This window comes from Embiotoca jacksoni, unplaced genomic scaffold (assembly GCF_022577435.1).
Source record: "Embiotoca jacksoni isolate LCO1_2020_lvr unplaced genomic scaffold, fEmbJac1.0.p SCAF_50, whole genome shotgun sequence".
In the NCBI taxonomy this organism is placed as follows: domain Eukaryota; kingdom Metazoa; phylum Chordata; class Actinopteri; family Embiotocidae; genus Embiotoca; species Embiotoca jacksoni.
The window spans coordinates 2,079,972-2,106,679 of record NW_027185404.1 but is presented as its reverse complement, the minus strand read 5'-3'; the positions used below and the strand labels follow the sequence as shown (position 1 = coordinate 2,106,679).

Sequence of the window (26,708 nt, the reverse complement as noted above, 5' to 3'; positions counted from 1 at the left end):
ATAGTGTCGTATATCAGAAGATTCACTGCCAATGAATGTGAGCACATAGGGTATTGAAAAAAACACTTTTCATTCCGCTGCGTTTAATCGAAGATCGTTTTCATCAGCTGGTAACGCTTCCTCCAAATTAAATAATGAAGGTAGCCTTTGAAACATTAAAAACAATTACCCCTTCCAGATGCATTTAAGAGTTGGTTAATTGTCCCCAACTGTACTTGAAGCCATCACAAACAACTGACCCGGTTGACAACAATGAGGAATTTTTCTGTCCGAGTTTCCTCTGAAGCGACAGGGACGTGGGATGCGGGATGGGATGAAGTGAGCTGCAGGGGCCAAACATGTGAAGAGACTGGGAGTTTTCATATCAGAATTTTTCCTGATTGCATGAAAAGGAAAACATGGCGAATACAAGTTTTACACACGGTGCTCCTCCTGTGACCTCCGCTCAGATCCTGGAAAACCCGCTGCAGGTGAGTTTGTTTAGAGATGTTTGCTCATATGAAATGAAACAAGTTTATTGGAAGTGCAGCATTAATAGTGCGGTGTGTTACATGAACATAAATTAGTGCATAATATTGATAATATCACTTGCTTTGTAAACCAACGTACATTTTTAAATCATAGGCTACTATTTATTTTCTACTTTCTATTTTACATGTATTTCTCAGAGATATGTAGCCTGTTATGGGCCAACAAGCACATTTTGACCATTTAACAAAAACTCGAAATCACGATTTTAAGAATGTCATGCTTCTTTAAAATATCAAAAAGGGAAACAAATCAAATATTTTCTCCTAGATTTTGCCGATTTACTTAGTTCCCTCAGTATTGTTGTGCCCGTATTTTCTTTGCTTGTGATATAAATCATGCTGAACCTGATAAAGCTGCAGAGATAAGAAGACCGCTTCGATTTTTTTTTTTGTTGTTGTAAGTTTTCAGGAACTTCCCAACTCCATTTGGAGCAGGAAGTTTCACTCTAATACCCAAGAGGAGATCAAGTTAGGCTCTTAAAAACTCTTGAAAGTCACAATATCACCACAGCATTTTTGGATGCAAGCTTTTTGGGTAATGAGCACTCAGTGTGGACGAGGAAGCCAGACAGGCCAGAGATCTATCGGTGTTGGCACCTGTCACAACTCCTTTCTTAAGGGATTTTTACTAATTCACTGTGTTGAAAGGCTTGTTCTCTCTTTTGAGCTTTTAACCTTCTCAAGTGGACTTTAATAATCTGTCCAATAATTTGAGTTTCATGCGCTTCTGTTTGTATGACAATGTGAAGCAATATTTTTCACAGCGTGCAAATGTCAGACACACATTCTCCCCCTGCTCATATTCCCCCTGTCAGAGTGTTTCTCTCTTTCTGCCATGATTCTCTGTGACATTACCGACTGGGGCCGGAGAGACGGAGAGAGAAACAGTAGCAGAGGAGGAGTGAGAGGCGTGAGTAATGAGTAATGGCCCATGGGTGGGCTGTGAGAGAATAGAGCTACTGTAAGAGTCCTGAACAGCTGGCTAATGGTCCCAGTTCCCCCTCCGTCCAAAGCTACCCACCATCCCAGAGAACATACCAACATCCAGGGGACAATATCTGTCTGTCTCACACTCTCACTGCCTTTCAGAGTTGGAAATGTGCGACTGTAAAAGTTTTTGAGAGTTTGGCTCATTGGTTGCTCTGTTCAAATAACAGACATCAAACTCTTCTTCCTCCAGTCCGCAGGAGGTAGCTGACTCTGGTGATGCATGCACACAGTTTATCATGCACATGTTAGGTAACCGTATAGGAAGTGAACTTTGTCTACACATTTTTGGCACGTTTTTTGAGAGTACAGAGGAGAAGTGACGTGACATGAGGGGAGACAGATGAGGAAGGACAGGCAACGAAGATGCCCGGCTGACTCAAACTGCGCAGTCTCCTGGCAACTGGATCATCTTAAAATATGACAAAATGAGAACTTGACGCATCTTCAGATAATGCATAAGGGTTTCAGGGGAGTATGTCATTAGTTCTTTTTTGTTTTAAAGCACACAGGTTAGATTAATGCATTATTTGTTGCAGCTGCAAAAACACTTCAGCCACAAACTTGGCTATGCATACGGTTGATAATTCATCTGCTGGCAGCAAGTGTGGTAATCCTTCTCGACTGTATTCATGATGTAATGATCAAGAAAAAAAGTATTATTGTCGACAAGATTTATGAAGTTTTAACAGGCATTAGGCCATATAATTTGCATTGTGACCCCTAAAGTAATAAATAAATTGATTCCAACAATCCAATTGCCCTGCCTCCTTTTAGCTCTAATTTGTAGGGTCTAAAATATAGTGAAGTATGTTGTTTATCATTCTGGATTACTGTAATAACAATGATAATAATAATCAAATCTCCAATTTGGCACTACTCTCGCCCCTGCTGCTTCTGAACCGACCACCTCTGAGCAGAAACTGAAGGGCTTCATCCAGAAATCAGCCCATCCCAGGGAGGGACAGATCCCTATTGTCAGTGGACACAAAGGGCCATGCTGTCTATATGTCTGTCTGTCAGTGTCCTTGTGAGGGGGAGGATCAGTGCTGTCAGTCCCTTCGTCATCGTTCAAGCCTTTTCAGCTTCAGATTCACACTTTTACTTGGAATTAGGAGGAAGTTTAACATTACATTTAGCTGACGCTTTTATCCAAAGCGACTTACAACACACCGATGGTTCACCATCGGGAGCAATTTAGGGTTCAGTGTCTTGCTCAAGGACACTTAGGCGTGTGGACAGGAGGAGCTGGGGATCGAACCATCAACCTTCTGATTAGGGTGTAACCCACTCTACCGTCTGAGTTACAGCTTCCCAAGTTCTGGTCCATTGTACTGATTCCAGTTTACTTTGTACACATACACCCTGATGAAAAACTACTTGTCAGTTGAGTTGAGTGTGTTTGTTTTTTTTGGCTGCCTTCACGAGTACAATATATCTTACAAGGTCTTATGTAGGGTGCAGGATTAAAGATACAGTCAGAAATTAAGGTGTGTCAATAAGTGAAAACACAAAGTCCTAAAGAACACAGAAGTAAATATGTGTGTGTGCGTCCGTGTGTGTGCGTCCGTGTGTGCGTGTGTGTGCGCGTGTGTGTGCGTGTGTGTGTGTGTTAGTTCGGATCTGTTGCTTAATTCAGTCCTATCATGCACTGAACACTATTTTCATTTGTAGGATGCATTATGTAAAGTCTGTGCCTTGAGGGTGAGAAACTTTAGTGAGAAGTTACTCGAAACTAAAACCGACTTTATCTCTGACATTTATGTAATAGAATTTATACAATACACTGGATGCAATTTAATCTTGCAGATACAGAATCACAATAATTCCTCCACAAGACAGTAACTTTTGAAAAATGGCACCAAACAAAATTTGACATGTGTCTCTGATTGTGCCTTGATGATGAATGTGTCTGAGCAGTGCACAGAGTGCGTGCTTTTGTAGATATTGATATTAAAATCCACTGGACTGTTTCAGTTGTGTCATCATAACCTTTAAGTGCTGCATAGAAGAGCATGATGATTTTTCTTCAATGTGTTGCCTATAGTTTCTTCATACCTCAGGTCGAAGCATCTGTTTACCTGCTTTGATTAGATTAGATTAGATTAGATTAGATTAGATTAGATTAGATTAGATTAGATTAGATTAGATTTGACTTTATTAATCCCACAGTGGGGAAATTTGGTCATCACAGCAGCAAAGAAAACCAAAAACTGCATACAATATGAACAAAATTTACAAATACATATAAGAAATAAGATGGATAAAAAAAATAAGTATTTAATTAAAAAAAATAAGAGCAATTAATAAATACACACACAGAGACTATATACAAAAAAACCCCCAAATAACATTAATTTAAAATGAATAAATACAGTTTGGGATGAATGGAAAATGAAATGAAGTGAGATGAACAGTGCAACGATATTATAGGGTGGATTTGAAAAGTCTGACAGCCGTCGGAACAAACGACCTGTGCTAGCTCTTTCCTGCACTAAGGTGCAGCAATTCTCGCTGTGATTTTGTTGTCTCTTGTTAAGTCTCTGGCTGCAGAATTAAAAACTAACCATGTTATCTGGAGTCTGTATCGTTGTTGTTAAACTGCCGGTTCTTCAGTGTCATTTGTTCTCTGGTGAGATTTTGAATCCTTCCTTTGTAACAAAGGAATTACATTTTGACAATACTAAAACAAGCCTGAAGTATAATCAGCTGTCTCATGTGGCTCGTCTGAAACAAGCCGACAATTACAGAAGACTTCATCAAAGGCACAAACTGGAGTGGTAGAGGAACAACCGGATATGAGTAACGACCAAACATAGATGTGGTAGATGGAGAACTACAAAAGTAAGAACACCAGCATTGTTAAATACTCTTTACAAAGTAGGTCTGCATTTAATAGGGAAAAGAACTGATTCATTAGCATTTAAATATATCTAAAGAATCAAAAGTACTGTCATTTAAAAACAGCATTTTAAATAAAAAAAAATTTAATTAAACAGAAATCTAAATGCAGAACAAGAACATAAAGACATGAATGAGTGTAGAACAGAACTTAGTTTGTAATTCAGAAGAGTAGAAATCCCATCTTGGTTCGTATAGATAGCTGACGGCGTCTCCTATAAAAAAAAATGTCTGTTAGGTTTTCTTTAGCTAACATTTGTCAACAGTTTCTTACAACCATAGTAATCTTCATAAAGAAGTAGAAACATCAACACTTAAACCCAGAGTCCTTGACATTAACTACATTTAATATATATGGACAGTATACCAAATAATGTGGGCGTGCTCCACTACTGCTGATCCTCATTGAGTCCAGGCACCACCTCTGGGTCTCAGCTTCACCTCCTTGGATGGAACCATTAATAAACCATTCAACTTTAATTGAGAAACTAACCTGTTGAATCCGTGAATACGTCTTCAACTCTTTTAAGACGGACCAGTACTGACTGTTGAGTGTTATATTGTTAGGTATTCATTCATGATATTTGATGCACTAATGTGTAAATAATTTGTTGAGGGTATTTTCATCTACTTCTGGGAAGTTTGGTCTTTAATAGTGCATCCTATTCTGCAAGCAGACAATATGTTTTGTATGAAGATTCCTCAGCCAGTAATTAATGCTCTCAATTAAATGTAATGAAATTGAAGTATAGCATGAAATGGATCTACTCATCTAAATACAAATACCTTAAGTTTGTACTTAAATACAGTGATGAGTGAATGTAATAAGTTTTTCTTACATTTCTTATGCTGCTGCGGTTTTTAATTATACATTTTTTTTAAGGCTGGGTGTTGAAATGTTTGAGACCTTTATGCCACTGACCAAATTGCATCGATACTAAAAATGTTTTGTTTTTCGCTGCCAGATTTCAATACCTAAGAAATAAAGCTGATCAGTGTCAGTGAGCCAATAAGGATGCAGCATGTTTGTACCAAGATCTGATAATGTTGTGATTTGTGCTCAACTAACATGTTGCAGAGGCATGTAGGATAACAAAAACTTTGTTAGAGATGGTGTGCGTGTGTGTGTTTGTTTGTGCGCGTCACACAGGTGTCTCAGAAGAGATTAAAAGTGCAGATCCATCTTTTCAGGCTTGATGCCAATAATGTTATAAAACTACTTTGAGTGGGTAAAGATGCCAAGGAGCTGACAAATAAAACTAAAGCTTTGTAATGTCATTTTTATTTATATCACAGTGGATTTTATAGAAATTGGTAGAAAAAAAAAAGAAGATCATTCAGGAACTGGTATCAAAGTCAAAGTAGTGGTATAAAAAGTTTTCAAGCGCCCCCTGTCCTTGTGAAGTTGAATACTGTCTAAACCAGCGGTACAATAGAATAGGTCTCTTGCTCTCCTCGGGTAAAGTGTGTCATGTTTGCTAAGTAAGCTGATAAGCCAAAGGCACTCCCAGTGTACCGGGCGGCTTTGTTTGCTCTTCCTGTGACAGGAAAACTCTCTCTGCTGCTTCCTCTCCCTCACACTCTCTGTAGTGTGAATCCATCTCCCTCCCTGAGAACAGCATTAGACTCCTGCTGTCTTCACTGAGGTGCTTCATGCCTGCTGTGACCACCCGTACTCTCTCTTTTCACCAACGCTGACAACAAAGAAACAAAGAAACAGAAGCATAGTTTACTGTAATGAGGTTGAATTCACTTGCTGGCACTTGAATCCAATAAAAGGTGAGAGGAATCCCTCCTGACACTTCCAATTGCTCCATCTACTGTGAGTCTGTGAAATGAACTGTCCTCAGGCTGTGTGTCCACCACCGTGGACTCTTCACACACTGTTTGTCACACATACAGTCAAACACCTTGTTGTGCCCTCTGGCCCTCTCAGTAATAACCAGCAGCCTCCTGGTGGCTCTGTAACAGCAGAGCAGCGGGCCACTTACACTCGCTCCTGCAAAGCTTGACAGGCTTATTGATCTTGGTTTAGTGAACAGAGCTCAGCTGGTCTGATGGATGATGGATGAGTCCCTCTGTCCATCATAAATTGCCACAGAGTCATGGTCACCTAGTATACAGTCGGCACACCACCACGCTCTCTGTCTGTCTGTGTCTGTGTGTGTCTGTGTGTGTGTCTGTCTGTCTGTCTGTCTCTGTCTGTCTGTGTCTGTGTATGTCTGTGTGTGTGTCTGTCTGTCTGTCTGTCTCTGTCTGTCTGTGTCTGTCTGTCTGTCTCTGTCTGTCTGTGTCTGTCTGTGTCTGTGTGTGTCTGTCTGTATGTGTCTGTGTCTGTCTGTCTGTCTGTCTGTGTCTGTCTGTATGTGTCTGTGTCTGTCTGTCTGTCTGTCTGTGTCTGTCTGTCTGTCTGTCTGTCTGTATGTGTCTGTGTCTGTCTGTCTGTCTGTCTGTCTGTCTGTATGTGTCTGTGTCTGTCTGTCTGTATGTGTCTGTGTCTGTCTGTCTGTCTGTCTGTCTGTCTGTATGTGTCTGTGTCTGTCTGTCTGTCTGTCTGTGTCTGTCTGTCTGCTTCATCATTGGTGGGCGGAGTCTATCACTGCACACCCATCCATTTAAACACAGACTTTTTTCCTTCATGTGAAGGAATCTCCTCCGCTCCCCTCTCCCCCTCCTCCTCCTCCCCCTCCTCCTCCTCCCAGATCCTGTTTATGTCTCCTTCACTGCATTCATAACTTAACACCTATAGAGAAACCCTGAAGAGTCACTGTGTGGCTGTGGTGTGGTATGAGCCTTGCTGTAGGTATGTTCCAGGTCAGTGGACTCATCAGACTTGGTGTCAAAGTGAAAATGGAGAATAGGGTGAAGAGAAGATAGAGAAGGAGGAGAGAGACCGAGCTCAATGTGGTGGCTCTGAATTTAAAATTACCCATAAATCCACTTGGCTTAAATTCTTTATCAGGCTGGTGAGGAGATGAGATGTTGTGTTATGCAACGAAGAGTATTCGTTTTGCTTTGTAGTGGGTTGTTGGATGGAATCATGTTGTCGTGTGATGAGTAGATAAGTCAGATCTAATTGAAAATGGGCTCTGGGCTTTTAAAGACTTGAATGTGCTGAGAGGTGAGGAGGGGAGGGATTGAGCCCTTTTGTAGGAGTTTTGGCTGTGTTTAAAGGAACCCATCTTTTAATTGAACAGTGCTATCAATTTGGATTCATTATAGTTTGTATGTAAAGTCATTTACCGACAGTAGAGGTCTATAGGTGGAAAAAAATGTGTTCGTATGACACGTATTTTCAGTTGAACTAACTGAACTCCAAATCAGATGTAAATGTGGGACTGAGTTATTATTATAGTCATTTTCTGGAGGATATTGGACCATAATATTGGGTAACTGGCTACATGTAATATTGTATGAGACTTTTGTGCATTTTAATTTTAAGTGGCAGTTTAGTTGGTTGTTCCATCATCTAACACTGCGGTCCAGATGGATTCATATCAGCAACTAATGACTGGACATTTTTGTACGGACATTCACGGTCTGTGTAAATCGTGATCCTCTGACAGACCATGACGCTGCTAATAAATGTGGTTCAGACATTAATGTGCTTCTCAGGATGGATTCTGATTGTGCTGCTCTTCAACTGGTCAAAACTTCAGTTTGTCCAGGACTTTAGTTTATGACCGAATATCTGCAAAGCTGAAGACGTTCTCAGGTGCACTGTTTGTCAGTCACTTTGACTAAAACATTTTAAATGAGCAAAACTTTAAATTTGCAGGTGTTGAAGCTACAGCGGCATGTAAACTTTGACCCACCTGCTGTGATAAAACAAGCAGGTTCAGCTGAACTTCAGCTAAATCGTGTGTGTGAGCCGCCCAATGTAAGTGTGTTAGAGGACCTGGTGATCACTCAGCACTCACAGGGTCCTCAGAGGTCCTCAGAGGGCTCCGGGGCAGAACTCTCTGTGATGGTGGTGTTATCTGTGCTGCTGCGCTGTTCCTAGTGTTGTTGTGATCTGTGCTGTGTTCTGCAGTGTTGGTCACATTTCCACTTTATTGTACAGTTAGTCAGTGAGGGTGATGTGTGCACAGTTATTAAGAATGGTTCTTTACAGGAACGTGAGGAGTCTGTGCAACATTAAGAAGAGAATTAAGGTCCAACAGTGAATCACACTGACTGAGAAACCGTTTTCTTTTTATGTGTGAAATCCTGATGTTGTCAAAACGTGTGTTAGAACCATACATTTGCACCTCTGACAGTCGATTATCACGACTATTTAGTAACATGGTTTTCTACATAATTCAATGAAATGTTTATTCTGAACATTTGTGTTTCCTTTCTGCAGTACTGTTAGTCTGTGATGTGACATGTAATGTCTTAATATCATTTCTGGCAGACTGGCCACACATCCTCCTCGCAGCCACTGTACTTGTGGCAGCGCATTCATTAACAAATGGTCGTCATGTTTGTCTGAACTCTGGCAGGAGAAATTAATTAAGAAAGGAAAGACACTATTAAATGGAATTCTAGTTGAATAAGTTTGACACTTACTGTTACACTGAATATTTGAAACTTCACAATTTAATAAAATGATCTGACCTCTAACTCTGTCTTCATACTGAACTTGATGATCATGAACCTCAGTTACTTCAGGTCTGCATCAGGCTTCAGTTACACTGCTGAAACAGTGACAGGAGTTATGTGATTTCTAACAGACACAACCACCAGACGAAACAGACTAAACCAGGTAGTTCAGTTTAAACTGCAGCTTTTGAAGTCACAGCAAGAGATCACATGACTTTGACCTAGAAAACACCAGTGAAACCTTAAACTACAACGTAACAAGTGGCAGCATGTTTGTATTGTCATTAAGACTGTAAAAATGTTGTGTTGTTACTAATTAACTCTTTTTTCTCTCACTGGAAACAATAAAATAACCTTGACCTTGAATATTGACTTCAAACTGGACTCCCACTGAGTCCAAAAATTGGATGCATGGGAGTTATAATCATGTCACAGTAATTTTATGATTTATCAAAACAACACACCGCTTCATGTTTTTACAACACTTTTTATTTTTCATGGTTGCACTGATTTTTTGTAAATGTAATAGATGTAGGGACTTCATATTGTATTCTAAGTCAAATTGCAGAGATACCACAGTTATGCAATTTAATTTATTTAATTAAATAGTGCCAAAATAATACTTCAGGGCACTTAAAAGCAGGCCAGGGACTGAATGGCTGTGGCTCATGGTCTCAGACATGCACCTGTCTGTCAGTGTCATATTTCACCCCTGTGATAAAGCACACCTGAGTATGTCTCCCTGCTGTACCACCGATCTCCTTAACAGACATCCTATTAAACTGCTAACCATCATCTTTATGTGTGTGAACTTCACCGTGTTCTCCAAGGCTGCCAGGAGGAGCAGAGGGTTGTAGTTATTTTCCTTCTCCAAAGGAAGGTTCATTGGTTTTTATTTAATGATCTTAGGGGTAAATAATGGTGACAGCTCTTCCTCCTCAGTATTGCACTGAGATGTTTTGAATTTTCACAGAGGATTTCTAATAATGTGCTTTGACAGAGCGATAGACGACCTCTGGATCCTGTGATACTGATCAGCTGTTGTGTTTGGAGACCAGAGGAATTAATTTACACTCCATTCATCTGAGTATCCCTTGAACACATTACTGTTATCTTATTGTCAACAATATCAGATGGGTATCATCAGCAGTAACCCACTGCCTGTCTCTTCTGTCAGCATAACCAGCTGCACCTCAACGTTCAAGCTCTCTCCTCTCTTTCACTTTTTAAATCTAGTGCTGCTGCATCTGTTCACTTCAAACTGGTTTTGTGTCGTTCTCCTTTTCATTCTCCACCTCACTCACTTCTTTCCTGTTTAGCCTCTTTTCCCTTTGTTTTGACTCCCATCACTACCTTCTGTCTCTCCAACCTCCATCTCTAATGCTCTTTCAAAAGATAAATACCTGGCTGCTCTTACTTCTTTTACACAGATTGAATTTCCATCTTTAGCTTTTCATCCTTTACATTCCTCCCCCACTGTGTGCTTTCCTTTCTTTATAAACTTTGTCCACCCACAGCCACCGGTATGCTTATGATTAAATTTCCTCTTGGTAATAATTTTACAGGGATTTGGTGGAAAGCAGCACAACATATGTTTGAAAGACATAAAGTGAATGTATCCTGGTTTTTTTTACTTTACCCTGCTAAAAGTTGGTTACCGTAATAGTACCGTGGGTCAGTCAGTCCACCTCCTGTCTCCAGATCGAAATATCTTAACAGCTATTCGTTGGTTTGCTTTATTATTTTGCACAGACATTAATGGCGCTCTGCTGACTTTAGAGATCCATGAACTTCATGTGTGGTGCCCTCATGAAGTATGAATTCTCATAAAGTTTGTTACTGTGCTAACATGCTGAACTAAGACGGGGAACAATGTGAGACATTTACCCTGCCACACATCGGCAGCTTATACTGCAGTTATGTCAAATTGGATGAACCACAGAGAAGTCCACGGCTGGACTCCTGGCAGGGCGCCTTTATTGCATGTCTTCCCCTTCCTGCTGTCGGGCCTCCAATATCTAATTTAGCAATCTTTTATTTATTTTTTTTAAAAGAAGGAAATTAAAAATCCTTATTTTATTGACTTGTAACTATTTGTCATTTGATAATTCAAGATGTATGAATACAGAATTGGTTGTGTGAAAGTAAAAGACAGCACACAGACAATGTAATACTATATTCATTAAATGTGATTTTAATTACATTAAATGACAGAGAGTAGCTGATGTGATGCATCCATGTTTATTTTGGGGCGCTCTCATTTCATTAAGTCTTAAGTTGGATAAATTGAAGCTTTCACAAAAAAAAAGTTTGTTTACATGAATGTCATTTACAAGTTAGGAAGTCATTACTGCAATAATTCCATTATGGCATGAAGGCAGCAACAGCCTTTTTACTGTGAGCATATTAGTTACAGTTACACCTGCAGTAACTCAGCAGTTTTATTATTGCCACTGTCAGCATGTTACTCCCAAAACACTGCATATGTGTCAGGACCAGGATGTTTGTGTGTGAAGGTATGTACCAGCCTGCATCCAGATTGTTGAGAGGTGTCAGATATCGTGGGAGAATTACGAGGGTGAGCAAGTGTTTGTGTTTCTGCAGATGTGTTAAATGTCTGTGTTTGTTGCTGTTAACTGCATGTAAGTGAATATAGATTTTGATATTGTTTCATTGAAGCACAAACACACACAACATGCAGTATGTACACACACGAGCTCCTTTTTACAAAACACCAATGGAACAACTCTCTCTGTGGTAGTCATGGAAATGACAGATGTGACAGCTGGAGGGAAGACTTGCAGGGAGTATTATGTGGTGTTTGGAGTCGTTGTGTGACAAGTAGAGCATCACCTAATCTTCTGCATGTTTGCGGTTTGTCTCCACAGACATATCTCCTGGGAATCATCATCTCCATATGTGGGAATTTCCTCATCAGCATCTCACTCAACATACAGGTAAGATACTCAGGAATCCAGCTGTACGACAGACACTCGGCTCGCAGTGGGAACTTTCTGCCTGTAAAGACTCATTTTTACGCTCTCTAAGTAGACCGCCTTTCTCCTGACAGTTTCATGTCTCTTTAGCAATCTCTGTGTTCATCAGGGTTTATATGAACATATCCTCAGGCTTTGACTGAGGGATCACACCAGGAGGCATTGTGCAACAGAAAAGACTGTATTCCATGACATTTAAGCCTGTTTTACTCAAAATGAATAGGAGTAAAGTTTTAGAAATTAAATTTCAACTCGGTGTAGTGATTAACAATCGGTTACATTTGATCAATTAAGTAATCAAACAGCACAGTCTGGACCTGATTTTAATATTAATAATTCACCTGTGGTACCTTATCAACACTATTTCAAGTGAAGTGTAATCGAGTCCAAGTAAGTCCGACAGTAAACATAATTTATGAACTCCAAGCAAACACCCTCTAGCATTGAACCAACTGAGAATATTTAGAGACTGACGTCTAAAACATTACTTGTATAAAAGAATCATTGTTTTATCTTCTACAGTGTGAGTCCGGACGCACCAATATATTTCCTGTTGCCTTGCAAATGCTAAAACTCTGAACAAACTGTGATGTTTGTGGCAGCAGCATGAAGGGTGTGTAAGACGGACTGAGAGGCTGTGACAGCTTCAACTAGATGTGATAAATTGCTGGAAAAGGCTGGTAACCGTTGTTTGTTCGGCAGTGTCAGCTTCCACAGATAGAAGTAATGAATATGAAGTATACAGTACAGTTTCCCACCTCATCGATTTGATTGATTGGTGTCACGCCTCTTCTGAGATGAAATGCTAACCAGGAGGGGGTGATGACATGTGCAGTGCTGCATTGTCGCTTTAATTGCACCTTCTTTTTTAGTCTCTTTGGTTGTGTAAGGCTGTAAAGTTACTATCTGTGTGGTGTTATTGGATCCACTCATTCTGACTGATGCCTCTCTTCATGACAGAAATATGCCCATGTCCGTCAGTCTCAGCGTGGCTCCAAGCCCTACTACACCTCGGCGACGTGGTGGTGCGGTGTGGTTCTCATGGGTGTGGGTGAACTGGGGAACTTTGCAGCTTACGGCTTTGCACCTGCATCGCTCATAGCCCCGCTGGGCTGTGTGTCTGTTATAGGTAAGCGCAACCTTTTTCCCTCATGCATTATCCATGCTTGAAACCTGGAGGAAATGTTGCTTCCTTGGGGAACAGCACAAAGTCTCGCCATGTGAAGTCGTCTTTGTTTTCTTCTCATGATGCTGTCAGAGGCCTCCTTATGCCAAGCATTTACTGTATGGACAGAAAAGTGCACACATTTTATTTACAGTGTGACGCCTGAAAAAAATAATCTAATATCAATACATACGCATATATATACACACACACGCACACACACACACACACACACACACACACACACACACACACACACACACACACACACACACACACACTACGGCCATCACTCTGTATTGATATTCGATTCTATATATATATATATATACACATACCTTACGTTTCTCCTCTACTCTTATGAGTTTTAAATATGAGTGCATCTCCTAGTTTGTGGATACAGACAAAAACAAAACTTATCAGCATCTTGTTTAAATAACAGGACCTGAAGATGAACTGCATCAGTGAAGTTAATAACATTTCAGTCCTGTGTTTCTAAGCTACACATCTGCCTGCACTGACAAGGCTGATAGGTCTTCACCTCTTTCAGTGGAAACTCACGCTTACAGAAAAATGCTTAATGCTGTTGCCTTGAGAGTAAATTTAACAAATTTGACAACACGGCGAGGACTAATCACAGCGGCTGCATGTTTTTGTTTTTTTTAAGCACTGGGTCAACAATATTAATCTGTGTATTTCCACTCTTAAAGTTTTACAGGTGACTCAGGAAGTCCAATGACATTACAAATGTAACAGTGCACTCCAGAAATGATCATTTTTACATCCCACAGTGTGACGTGAAGAAGTCCTGAGATTAAGATTCATGAGCCAGTCAAAACAAAGCCGGCCCTGTTACGGCAGCTGGTAGCTGCTCAGTGCAAACACTCCACACACAGGTTAAATATTGAACAGGTTCACTTCTTACCTCCCGCCACCCATCACTCACTGCACTGGAGGTGGCGGTGTGTCACGGATATTAATGACGGCTATTACCCCGACGCTTCCAACGATTTTCCTGTAGTCACGTCTAACAAGCGGATGAATGGTTTGAATAAAGTACTAAATGAAACCACAAATCTTGTTAATAAGGCTGCACCTCTTGTTCACTGTAGTTTCGCTTCGGTGAGAAATTACCTTAATAATGCTTTTACCACAATAAGAGGATTGAGCGCTGTGTTGTGAGAGAGCAGCCACCTCGTGCTGCTTTGTTCGTGTGTTTAAATACGACCTTACGAGGACTATTAGCAATTACTGTGCTCATTTCCATTTTACTCTCACTATTATCCTTATAAAAAACACTGATTGTGAGACAATAATGTTGCATTGGAGTGTGCTTGAATATTATACAGCTGAAGTGAAGCCATCAAGTATCACCTTGAAGAATTAATGTGCGAGAGATGAAGAGGTGATGAGAGTGAGAGGAGATTAAGACGTCGTGACACGGTCTGTCCTCCTCAGCGCTAACAAGTGGAGCTCAGGGGAGGATGTGCAGGTTGCCGTCTCTCATCGTGACTCCTCCTCTCACCTCACACTGACTCACTGTATGCAAATGAGTAAACACACACACACACACACAAACAAACAAGTCGTGCATAACCGTAGTGATGTGTATAACACCCCGGTGTAGCGGATTCTGTTGACCAGAGATGCTCCGGCGGCTAACACACACACACCGCTCCTGCTGTGCTGTTGTCCAAGAGCTGTGAAGGCTCGGGGGGGGGGGGGGGGGGGGGGGCAGACAGCGGGAGGCCTTCAGAGTAAACAAGAACGAAGTGAGTGCTAGGTTTGGTAGACGAGGAGAGAAAAAGGAGGTGAGAGGGAGAAAATGTAAAAGAAAGGAGAGGAGTCGATGAGTACATGAATGGATTGAGACAACAGGCAGAGACAGTATGAGGATGATGATGATGCTGCTGTCACCCTCCTCTCCCTGCATGTCACACCGGCACTCTGACGCTCCATGGAGAGCAATTACAACTGTCCCCGTCCACAGAGCCCAGTGCTCTCTATTAGGAATGACAGCATCATCCCAAATGCTGTTGTATGGAGCAGAGCATCAGCTCTCTCTTTTAGATACCATGTCATCACTTGCAAAAGAGGAGGGAGGCTGGCGAGGTGGAAATCCACAGAAAGCTGATTCACATCCCGCATCAGCATCGCTCACCGATGTCAGACCTGCAGCTCTGATTTCGACGTGTTGTTGGCACAGTGCGAAGCGATCGTGAACACTTTTCACCATGTTTGTATTTCAAGACAAATTAGGCAGGTTAAGAAATAACAATTTTAATTTTACATTATCTTAAATTACATTACAACATTTGAATGCTCTACTTTCTGATAGCTGGCCTTTATGTTGACGGGACAACAATGCTCTTAGTCGTTGTTATTTGTGACATTACAGTACAGAAACAGTTGTTACGGTTGAGCTGCTCTGGAAGATGACAGTCAGACTTTTGCTGCTTTCATCCGTTTATGTCAGACTGGTGTGGTGAAACAATGTTTGACATGGAGTGTTTTCCCTCAGGGATGTTCCCACAAGGGCACATCTGAGAGACCGTGTGTACACACACACACACACACACACACACACACACACACACACACACACACACACACACACACACACACACATACACACACACATACACACCTCTATAAACACAGGAGCAGTGACAGAGCTGCGTACCCCAGAGGTTCCTGTTGCCACATTTCTCATTTTATCAAGCTGTGTGAATCTCACTTGTTGCTATGGTTACTTGTTAGATGCAGCTGGTCCCAGAGGCAAAAGAGGAGTCCTAAATGTGTATGTGAACATACTGGCAGCATGAAATATTTAACAGCTGATTGTTTTGTCAGAATATTACGGAGTCTTTGTTAACTTTGCCTGGTGGCATCATGTCCAACCGTCCTTTCAGAGGACACGTCATCAGCATCATGTTGTTTCTAGTTAGAAACAAGAGGAGCAGATTTACCTTTTAATCATCATCTTTAAATACATTTTGTTTATAGTAAATATTTTCATGGCTTGTATTTAGTGTCGCCTAAAATATCTCAGTTGGTCATTGCAAATAAAAGTGCCACTGCAGGTTCTGAACCTGCCGGTCAAGCCTGGACACCACAGCGATCCCACGTGTGTCCCTGATATACCGAGCTGTTAATGCTCTGCAGCTAATCTCCTTATGATAGTGGCAGACCCTGTGCACAAACTCAAATGGCTGTCAGTGTTTTCCAGCAATTTTCCATTCAATCAGTCGGTCTGAGTGTGCGTGCCATCGCCGTCGTCTGTCTGGCAGTAACGCTCTGTGTCTAACAGATAACTACCACAGCTGGCTCTTCTACAATGTTGGGGAAATATATAACGGCGTATCTCCAACAAATGATGTAAAATGGTGTTTTTGCTGGTGTGGTTAAGAGTTGAGGACCTCCATGTGTTCTGTAAACTGACCTCCTCCCTGTGACAGGCTGCTGTCAGTCGCATATCAAATTGCCTCCCTGCCCGCTGCCTGTTTGTCTTGGAGTTTGTTTTTTCTGTCTCAGGCGGTTAGTGTGCCTGTGTGGCCATCCATCTGTGTATCTGTCTGTTTATCAGCATGTCTCCGTGTCTGCATGCAGATCTGCCCGTCTTGCTTATTTGTCTCTGTGACAGCCAAATGCTGCGTATTTATCGGTCTCCCTCGGTTCGCTGCGTATCCCGGGGAAACATTAAGAAGACTAATCTGAGGCTTGGCTCATGTGAAACTGATTGCTTTTCAGCGTTGCAATTTTTGACAATGATATTGATGAATGGGTTCATGAAAAATGTGGCGTGGCGTGGCTTGACGTAATTTGACGCTGGTGTCCTGAAGTCCTGATGAGTCTCATCTATCTGAGCGCGCTGACAGATTTTATCACGCTGATCAATTTAAACATGTCAGACATTGTGAGTGTTTTATGAGCACATGCATAACTATGTACATGCATTTACAGAGTACAGTATCAGTGTGTGCATGTGTGCATGAAAGAGGGCTTTCGTTTATCTGCAGCTGCATATAATTTGAGTGTGCATACCACATAGATGACAAATGACATGAAATTCATACACTGCATGCTGCATGGTGAAATGTGATTACTCCTCCTTACAGTATACATGCAGTGTGTGTGGTTGTAACACTACAGATGTCGTTTTTAGTCAAGTCAGGTATCTTGCCTTGCTTGGGAATAAACTGACTTCATGCATCAAAACAAAAAACAAAATAGAAAAATCCAAAGCAACTTTAGAAAAAAACAGAAAAATGGCTGAACAGAAATTTGTGTTTCTGTTTTTGCATCAGTTGTTATTATATTTTGACAAGCAGAAAGCATGTTGCTTTTATTCTCTTATATGATATCTACACCGTTACTTAAAAAACGGTGAATATAAATATATCTGTTAGAGTTCATTTCTCCACCAGTAGGCTGAATGATGTGTGGCCTGGTTAAACTAACAGAAATATATTTTCCCTTCTCAGCCAGTGCCGTCGTATCCGTGGTTTTCCTCAAGGAGACGGTGCGCACCTCTGACATTGTTGGTAAGTAAACACTCATCACAGCGCTGGAGGACATATAGGCGTCCTCTTAGATTCCTGATTGGATTTGAGAAGAACATCTTACACTTCATAAATATCAAAGCTGACTTCACAGATAATTCAGTGAGGAAGGAAGTCCCACGACACAGAAAACACACTGTGTTGCAGTTTAACATTTTATCTACAAGTTAAAAGTCTAATTGCTTTGTTTTTCTGGCATCTGAAAGAACAGGTGCCCTCCGCTCAGACCTATCCTATTATGCTGTTTTATGAAAAGCTATTGTTTGTCATCACAATTTGTTGAGTCCGCTTCTAAATGGCATGATTGGGACGGCCGGCACAATGACAACCATTACTACCGCTGGATCGGAAATTCATATCTGCACCACACAGTCCTGCGTATTGTTGGTTGGATAAATCAGCCACAATTTTTGCCATTTTTTTTGTTATTGTCTTGTAATTGCTGATGGCATTGTCATCCACATACTGGAAACATTTAATTGTATGAATGTTTTATATATAAAGAGGGAAATCGCTGGGAGCACGCTCTGTTTTTCTGCAGCACTCTGTGTGCTGAGGGTTATAAAAGCCAGTGCCAGAAGTAAGAGGCACCAAATGATCATTAAAATGACAAAAACAAAGATGAAAACCAAAACAGTTTGTGTTAACGTGGGAATGATTTTGCTAAATCTTTAGTTTGCCAAGACCCAGGGTTTTCTGAAGGTTGTTCCTTTTGTGCAATATAAAGTTATTGTGAGCTATTTCTTTCAAGGTTAGTTCACTCTTATGTTGAATTTCTAAAAGCAGACTGCACATATGAGGCACAAAACATTTTGAACCAGATTTACAGGGGTGTTTGAAAGTGTGAAGCCTGATGAATTTTTTTTATATTTCTTCATGAATATGACCTAAAACATCATCAGATTTTCACGTCCTTAAATTATATAAAGAGAAGCCAATTAAACAAATGAAACAATTTATTACAATATACTTGCTCAATTATTTATTGATGAAAATGACCTAATCTTACATGTGTGTGAGAGGTAGAAGTATGTAAATCTTTCCTGTAACTGTTGATCGGTTCTGCACATCGACTTGAAGGAATTTGATCTCATTGATCCGAACAGAACAGAACAGAACAGAACAGAACAGAACAGAACAGAACAGCTTTAGTCCTGGTTTGGTGGAGCGGTTCTCCACGTGAACCGCTCGCCTTCAGCTCCTTCCATTAAGGTCAGGACTTTGATCTCACCATTTCAAACCTTACATTTATTCTTCTCTGACCCTTTGGCAGAAGGACTGGGTCGGATAGGGTCGTTGTCTGCCGGCATGACCCACTTTCCCTCAGTATTCACTGGTACAGTTCAGAAACACTACCACCACCATGTTTTACACAGGGGACAAGGTTCTTATGCTGAAATGCAGTGTTTTCCTTTCTCCATTGAATGTCATTCATGTCATTGAAACATAAAGTTTCATTTTGGGCTCAGCTGTACACAAAACATGATCATGTGATCTTGGTCAAACTGCAGACCAACAGCAATCTTCATTTTGAGAGCGGTGGATTTCTCCTTGGAGCCCTGCCGAGCACACCAAAGAGAATGTTTTTTTTCACACCATTAAAACAGCAATTAGCAGCATCTATCACTAACAATGAAATGAACGTCACTGTGCTACAGGGTCTGTACCAGTTCAAGGACTAAAATACACCACAGTGGAGAACTGGACCCGTCATCATCTACTTTTTCAATAAAACAGTTTAATTTTGTCTTTTCATCTCGATAGTTAAACTCAGTTACAAAGATAATCATACGTAATCACTTGGATCAACATCTCTGTGGACAGCCATATATTTGAAATTGTCCAGAATGTGTGAACAGTATTAATGATAATAAGCAGATTGAATTAGTGACCAGATGATCTATTTTACCAGCAGCACTAGTTGAAAAGGGTCATCTGGGGAAACCAGTATAAAAACATTTCCTCTCACTACTCTCTGCTCTCTTTCCTTCTCAGGTGGCAGCCTGGCGATAACAGGAACATACGTCCTGGTGACCTTTGCCCCCCACACTTCCACACACATCACAGCCCATCTGGTCCAGTACTACGCCGTCAGCTGGCACTTCCTGCTTTATCTTGTGTGTAACCCTTTAAAACTCTCCTGTCTGAATCCGGTCATACGTGGTAATGTGCAAGCATGCTCGGCACTGATTGCAAAGTGAGGATGCTTTCAGAATTACTGTTATAAATAGTTTTTACTTCTCAATGTCCTCCTCACAAAGGGCAGTAAACAGAAAAAGAATTCATGTCATGGAGACTACATGATGTTGAGGTCTTTGTCATGACTCCTTGTTGTTATTTTGGACTCTGCGTGTTTGGGCGTGTTGTCCTGCTGGAGAATGAATTCGGGGCCGGTCAGATGCCTCCCTGGTGGTATTATGTAACAGATGGAAATCTAAACGTCTAAAATAGCATCTCTGCATCTGTTTCCTTGCAGCTTCTGTTTGCATGTCCCAAATAGGATGCTGTACAGTCGTAGTTTTGAGCAGCACACCCCTGTCCTCAAGCACTAATATGCACACTACCTGCTGTCCTACTGGTTAGCTTATTCTAACCTTTAACCTCCATGTGGAGACCAGTAACACAAGGACTTCTCTTTGGGGTTAATTAAGCTGTTTATTTTGTATTATTTCTCTGTCAAGGAGTTGAAGTACAGTTGATGATCCTTGCACCTGTTGAAGATCTGCTCTTCTGCTTGTCCTTCAAGCTCAGTTCTCTGTTGTGCTTCATGGATGTTGTGAAGTCGAGAGTTGGTCCTTTAAAGCTTAGATTGACTTTGTTTTTGTACTCAGTTGTAAAAAAAAAATACTACTTCCACCTCACGGTCTGCAAGTGCATTAACACTCACTCATTTACTCTCCTCGTCCAATTTTGCCTCCGGCAGCAGTGGAATAAACATAGCTGTTGCCATAGTGACCGGTCTGAAGAAAAAATACAGAGCTGTAACAAAGTGTTTTTTTTAAAAGAAAAACCTTCTCATCACCAAAAATGTAAATGCTCCCTCCAAATGTTAACACTTGTCTTGGTTCAAAAGCCTCCGCAGATGTTTCTGAAGGAGTGTTTCTGCAGCAGGAGGTCACATCCTGCTGCTTTTCCAATGATGCCAGCGCTTCCACACACTGTGTTTTCCACCTTTCAGGTCGAGCCTCTCTTGTAGAAATACAGTGCTTTGTATAATTCAGCAGGGAGGAAGAACAAGAAGAAGCACTATTTCTTGCTCTAACGTGTGACACCTGCGATCTACGAGAAGTCTTGAACACCGCAGAGATATATCCGGTATCTCATGAGGATATATATTTCTTATTTTATACTACATTTTACGTCTATAAAATATCAAGATTGTCCTTTTCTAATATTGAATATTCCATTTACTGTTTTGAGCAGGTGGTCATCTGCACATCATCCATCAAACCAAGCAGAGATGAAGCTAAAGGGATAACAGCCAGCCGCTCCTCAGGGGTGGCGGACAGTGATGTGAACAGTGAATGTGTGCTCTGGGTCGCACTGCCATCATTATTCAGCACACAGCATTTCTCTCAACCATATTTTTCACACTCCACTCTTGAATCTCGTCCTATTTTCTGAACCAAACGCACAGAAACAGATATTGCATGAAAAACAAAAGAGAAATGATGATGCAGATAATGGGCAGATGGCTGGTTGGAAAGACAGATGTTTTTACATGGAGACAGTCTGAATGCCTCTGGTTGCAGTGATTGATGGTGTGTAAAAGGTTGTGCTGTTTTCCATTTGAGGCAGTGCAATTGTGAATACTCATCAGCCTACAGAGGAACAGCCTCCAACACGTGTGGGACTAACTGGTGGTTCATCAAAGGAAACGAAATATCCATTGCTGACTTCTCATTAATTCCAGAGGTCAAACTATTACCCAATGATTTCATCTCAAAGGGCTGTTTGGTGTCATTCACAGTGTGTGCTGTGTGAATTGGTGTATCTGCCACAGATGACCCCGGTCTTTGTTATAATTACATTTTAAATCAGCCCTTCATTTAACATGTAAACTGAGACACCGGGATGATATTGAGAGACGTTTAAAGGTCAGGTTGCCCTTTTTTTCCTCAATTCTGTGATTGTACTTCTTTCTTATTCTCCATCCATTAGAGCTGTGGGAGTTGTATCAGCTGAATGGTGTTGGAGGACAGCCCCGGGCCCATCTCATTAACGACAAGCAATTCATTTCATTTTTTTGCCACAGTCATTTGTTTCAATTAAAGTCCGCTGCTTACTGGCTGCCCGCTGCACTTTATTATACAGATAAGACGCTCCGTGAAAGTACAATTCAAGTGCAATTCAGATTTTCATTTTCTGTGTAGAGTTTGAGGAAATGGAATCTGCATTAATGAGCTCTCCCGCTCTCTCTCAACAGTTTATAGAGGTCGTCATCTTTTGCGTGCTGCTCTATCTGTACAAGAGGAGGAATGTGAAGCACATCGTCATTGTGATGCTGCTGGTGGCACTGCTAGGTACGGACAAGTGGAAGCTGCCCGATGGAGGACACAAGTTACAGATTAAGCCATTTTAAGTAGTCAGAGGTCGCTTTGTTGCCTGGCTACCGAAAATGGACCTTTATGCTTATTGTAAGTTGCACAACTAAATGCTAAAGTGATGTGTTGCTTGTGTGTTGCTGCAGCCTCTCTGACAGTCATCTCAGTCAAAGCTGTGTCGGGGATGATCACAGAGTCGATAAAGGGCCAGCTGCAGCTCATCTACCCCATCTTCTACGTCATGCTTGTTGTCATGGTCGCCTCCTGCGGCTTCCAGATCAAGTTAGTCAAGGTTTTCTCTCTCGACTTCTGTCTACTTCTCTCTGTTTTGCTCTTCCAGCCTTTTATTTTATTGCTAAACTCCCTGGTGTTTGCCACAGGAGAGATGCATGTGGTTTTCCAGTTCCTGAATAAACTGAAGAAAATTGCATATCGGACACGGTGACACTGTACCTGCAGCACATCTACAGTATTATGATGGATGAACAGGCTGCTGCATGGTGACTCTTTAACCAAGGTCATTGTTGTCACTGCATCTCTCAAATCTTGTTTTCTTCACTGTCACCAGATTTCTCAATCAGGCGATGAAAATGTTTGACGCCACGGAGGTGGTCCCGATCAACTTTGTGTTTTTCACTGCGAGTGCTATTGTTGCAGGTATGTCAAACATAAAACTGGCCCTCTGGGATTTCATATTTAATTACTGCTTTCTGTTTCCTGTTTAAATCACAAGTCATTCCCTGTATTCTGTTCCATAACTTGATCCAGCGCTGATGTGTTTTGCGTAGACTTCCACTGTGGGACAAGAATTATTAAACACTTAATTCAGCCGCACCATTATATGTGAAATGGTTCTTTATAGCCTTGAACTCTCCCCTCTTAGTCTGAGTCAATCCTACATAGCTATATTGTCTAGATTTTGGCTGAAAGTCCCCTGTGTAAGAATGAATAATTCAGGTATGTTGAGTATATTTGCTAAAACTACAGTGGCCAGCAGTTTTAGGATTTATATTTTCAACAATATTAGACTCTAGATGTTAATGTCATCACGCTAACATGTTCCCAATAACGATGTTAATATTCATATATTCTGATGTTTGTGGTTTTGGAAGAAGTTAGGGCTCAGAAAGGGTTCGGCAGGAATAAAAGGTGTTGAACTTCTGAGAGAGGATTTGTGTCGGAAAACCCTGAAAGCGAACTTCTTCCACGAGCACGTTTCATGTTGACCAGATTTACTGATTCTGATTCTTAATTTAACAAGCTAACATTTGCTAATTACCATCAACTGGAGGCCAGTGGGAAAGTGCTTACGTTTGCAGGTATGTGGTTATAAAACCAACACAGTCATTCTGGAGCCACATAGCTAGCACGGCTATAAGTAAAACGTATTTGTTTCTGAGAAACCTTTCAAATGATTTTAAATAATTTTCCGGAAAGAAATAGGCTATCGAATTTGGAAGTAACTACAGGAAAAATACACCTTGTGTTCAACTGCTTCAATCCAATTTATTCAAATGAATCCGTTTTTTAGAATTTTTGTATCAGGCATGTTTTTTACGTGACAGAGTCTTTTCCCTTTTGATAAATGAGGCTGTTATTACCCTTCAAATATCCATAAACTTACTTCTCAAATGTTTTTATTTTTGCCTATATTTGGCCTTAGGAATATCCCTCTTTAGCAATAGACTGTATCCATAGAGGGGCTTTTCCATGTCCACCTGAGTAAGTAATGAGGGTGAGAAGATAAACTGGAAATTTCTGTGAAACTATGTTAAAATGATAAATTGTGAAATTATTTTTAAATGGCAGATCCATAAACCAAAGATGCTCAGTGGGCTGAGTGCCACCGGGTAGGAAAGTCAGAAAGTACTGTGCGACTAATGCATCTCTTAATTTGGTCTTTTTATAAGATTTGTCAACATTCAGACTAACATAGAATAACCTTCCTTATTCTGTCTTAGTTGTATGAAGATTATATTTCCTCCCAACACAAACTCTCTTTAGTAACAAACATGTTTTCTGCTGCCGAACTCGCTGCACTAGCTGAAATCGATTCATGATGCAACAGTCAAACGTAAAACTATACACACAACACCCAGTCCAGGTGGTGATTCATGCTGCATGTGAGCCACTTAAGAGTCCTTGTTTAGCCAAAGCCCCAAAGTATTTATAGCATGTGTTCTGCCTGGTCAGGTTTTTATTATCTTGGCAGTGATTGTCAATAAAAAAAAAACAACAAGGAAGGAATTGCTCAAAATCATTTTGGTCTAGAGGGCAAAATACACCCTAAAATACTTTTTCACCATTTTTGATAGTGGACCTCAAATAATTGAATCCGCTTTCTTGTGTGTGATTCTTCTTCCGGATAAACTGATGCTGATGTGACATCATTTAAACCCATTTCCATCAGAGTGTGATGGCAAAAGATATTCCTACAGTCCAAAACATGCAGCGTAAACAGCGTCCTTTGGTTTCAGCCTCAGAGAGCAAAAGGACAGCAGCTTCTTTCCACTTTATTGCACCGCCGTCCTGTAATAGTACCGGGAGACATCCGTCATAGATGTGTGGTGTTTGGAGTTACTCTCACCTTTTCTGAAAATCTCCGGCTCTGATATTGCTCTTGGTATTACTATTACTCTTTCCTCCCACACAAATAACCAAGAATTGACTTCACTGAGCAACAAATTGCTGATGTATTATATCTGGCGGTGGGAGAAAATCTGGGGGCGGACTTCTCCTTTAAGATTACTTTAGTTCCACACTGAAGGAAATTATTGTTTTGGTCCTAACACGTCGCAGCAGTCAATTTGTGGAGCGTGAAGTGAGCTCAGGAAAAGTGGAGATCCAGTCTGTTCTGTGCCAAACTTCAGCTGGTTAAACGTCACTGAGAGGGAAAGGTTTTGTGTTGGACACTCTCAGTATCAGCGATACTGAGCAGGTTTTATCCTGCTATTTATTTTAAAGCAAAGCTCTCTTCAGTTAATACAATTCTTCCCTCTCATCATCCCTGTGTCATGTGTACTGAGGATTTTCAGGGCTCTCTTTCACAAACAAACAAAGCACTAGAGATAATCTGCATGTTCCGTTCCTGTCAGAAGTGAAATGCTTTTTAATTTTGCAGGGATAGTATTTTACCAGGAATTTGAAGGCTTGGCTTTACTGAACATTTTTATGTTCCTACTTGGGTAAGTAATCATTAACTCATTATTCACAGCAGCTTGGTATGTTTACTTTAAGATGGTGTCATTCAATCTCTTTTCCAGGTGTCTTCTGTCCTTTCTAGGAGTTTTCCTGATTGCCCGAAACAGGCCAAAGATAAAGCAAGAATGCAACTTCATCGCAATGGACAAGATTCCTGGTCAGATTTGTTTCTCTCTTAAACTTTTCAGCTCTCTTCACAATACAATATGGTACCCAGTGACCTGTTTGTTTTGAGTATGCTGCATTGATTAGCATGTAGTGACAGAATAAATGTGGCGGCAGTGACCCTGGATTCATCTCGCTGCTAATATCTGCAGCCCTGGCAGCAGGGTCCGTCTAATGAGCTGTGCTGTCTGTGTTCACAGGGAGAAGGCACACAGACAAAGTGCAGCCGGAGGCGAAAACTCCAACATACGGATCGCTGGCAGCCAAACTCATGTGCAACCAAGCTGGCCCAACAGACGACTCATAGAGCAGCTCCATCTGTGGGGACCGTCACGGCGCTCCACTCGTGTACGTGTTCGGCTCTGTCTGGGTTTTTCAATTAAATCTCTATTTATAGAAAGAAATGATGGGCATCAATTTAAAACAGTCCCAGCTGAGTGAAAGTGCTCGTGGCCATATTGATGTTAGATTTTATATCCATAGTGGTACGAATCCTTCTTGAACAGCTTTATTTACCCTTCGAAATACATGTTTATATGTTAGCGTTGTTTCCAGCACAGTTATCTCAAAAATGAGATGAAACACCTCAGGATGAAAGTGCAACAACGGGTGCTTTTAATTGTAAAAAGAGTAATATTGGGACAAAAAGGCCTGTGTGACAAATGCCTTTCAATATAACAAGAATTGTGTTAATCAGCTGAGTAAATTGGTGTGTGTTCAGGGGTCAATAAACAAGGACAAAATATAATGTCTCAGTCTGAAGATTTTATGTCATAAAGCAAAATAAGTGCACTACTGCCCTCTACTGGTGGGGGAGGGTGCTTAGGCAACTTTGTGTCGTGTTGATCTGATGAAGTGTTTGTTAATTCATTTAAAACAACAGATGTGCTTTAGTCGTGGTTTTCTAATCTTCCCTCCCCGTCAGTTAAAATAGTTCAAACTGATAATTCAGTGTTTGTTTGAGATGTACGAACACACAACGCTCAGAAATCCATTTCCGAGGAGTTGGAACATAACGGGCCTTAAAAGCACTAATGCACAGCCTGGGTGCCCGTCGTCACGTCAGATAAACT

The 26,708-nt window shown here is 41.0% G+C and overlaps 1 protein-coding gene across 1 annotated transcript; it reads left to right on the top strand.

Annotated features, from left to right (window-relative positions):
• Nucleotides 1-268: 268 nt before the first annotated feature.
• Nucleotides 269-26,383, top strand: LOC138211833 (NIPA-like protein 2). The gene is made up of 11 exons (XM_069171965.1): nt 269-470; nt 11,891-11,959; nt 12,959-13,127; nt 17,648-17,707; nt 19,721-19,842; nt 22,152-22,248; nt 22,416-22,551; nt 22,838-22,926; nt 25,391-25,454; nt 25,533-25,627; nt 25,836-26,383. The coding sequence occupies exons 1-11, from the start codon at nt 399-401 to the stop codon at nt 25,940-25,942; spliced, it is 1,080 nt and encodes a 359-aa protein (XP_069028066.1). The 5' UTR covers nt 269-398; the 3' UTR covers nt 25,943-26,383.
• The last annotated feature ends 325 nt before the right edge of the window (nt 26,384-26,708 follow it).

Bases quoted from the DNA above. Each gene is read 5' to 3' on its own strand.
- LOC138211833 (XM_069171965.1), top strand. From the start codon at position 399: ATGGCGAATACAAGTTTTACACACGGTGCTCCTCCTGTGACCTCCGCT. The intron at 17,708-19,720 runs GTAAGTAAACAC...TTTCCTTCTCAG, and splicing joins GCGCACCTCTGACATTGTTG to GTGGCAGCCTGGCGATAACA. The intron at 22,249-22,415 runs GTACGGACAAGT...GTGTTGCTGCAG, and splicing joins GCTGCTGGTGGCACTGCTAG to CCTCTCTGACAGTCATCTCA.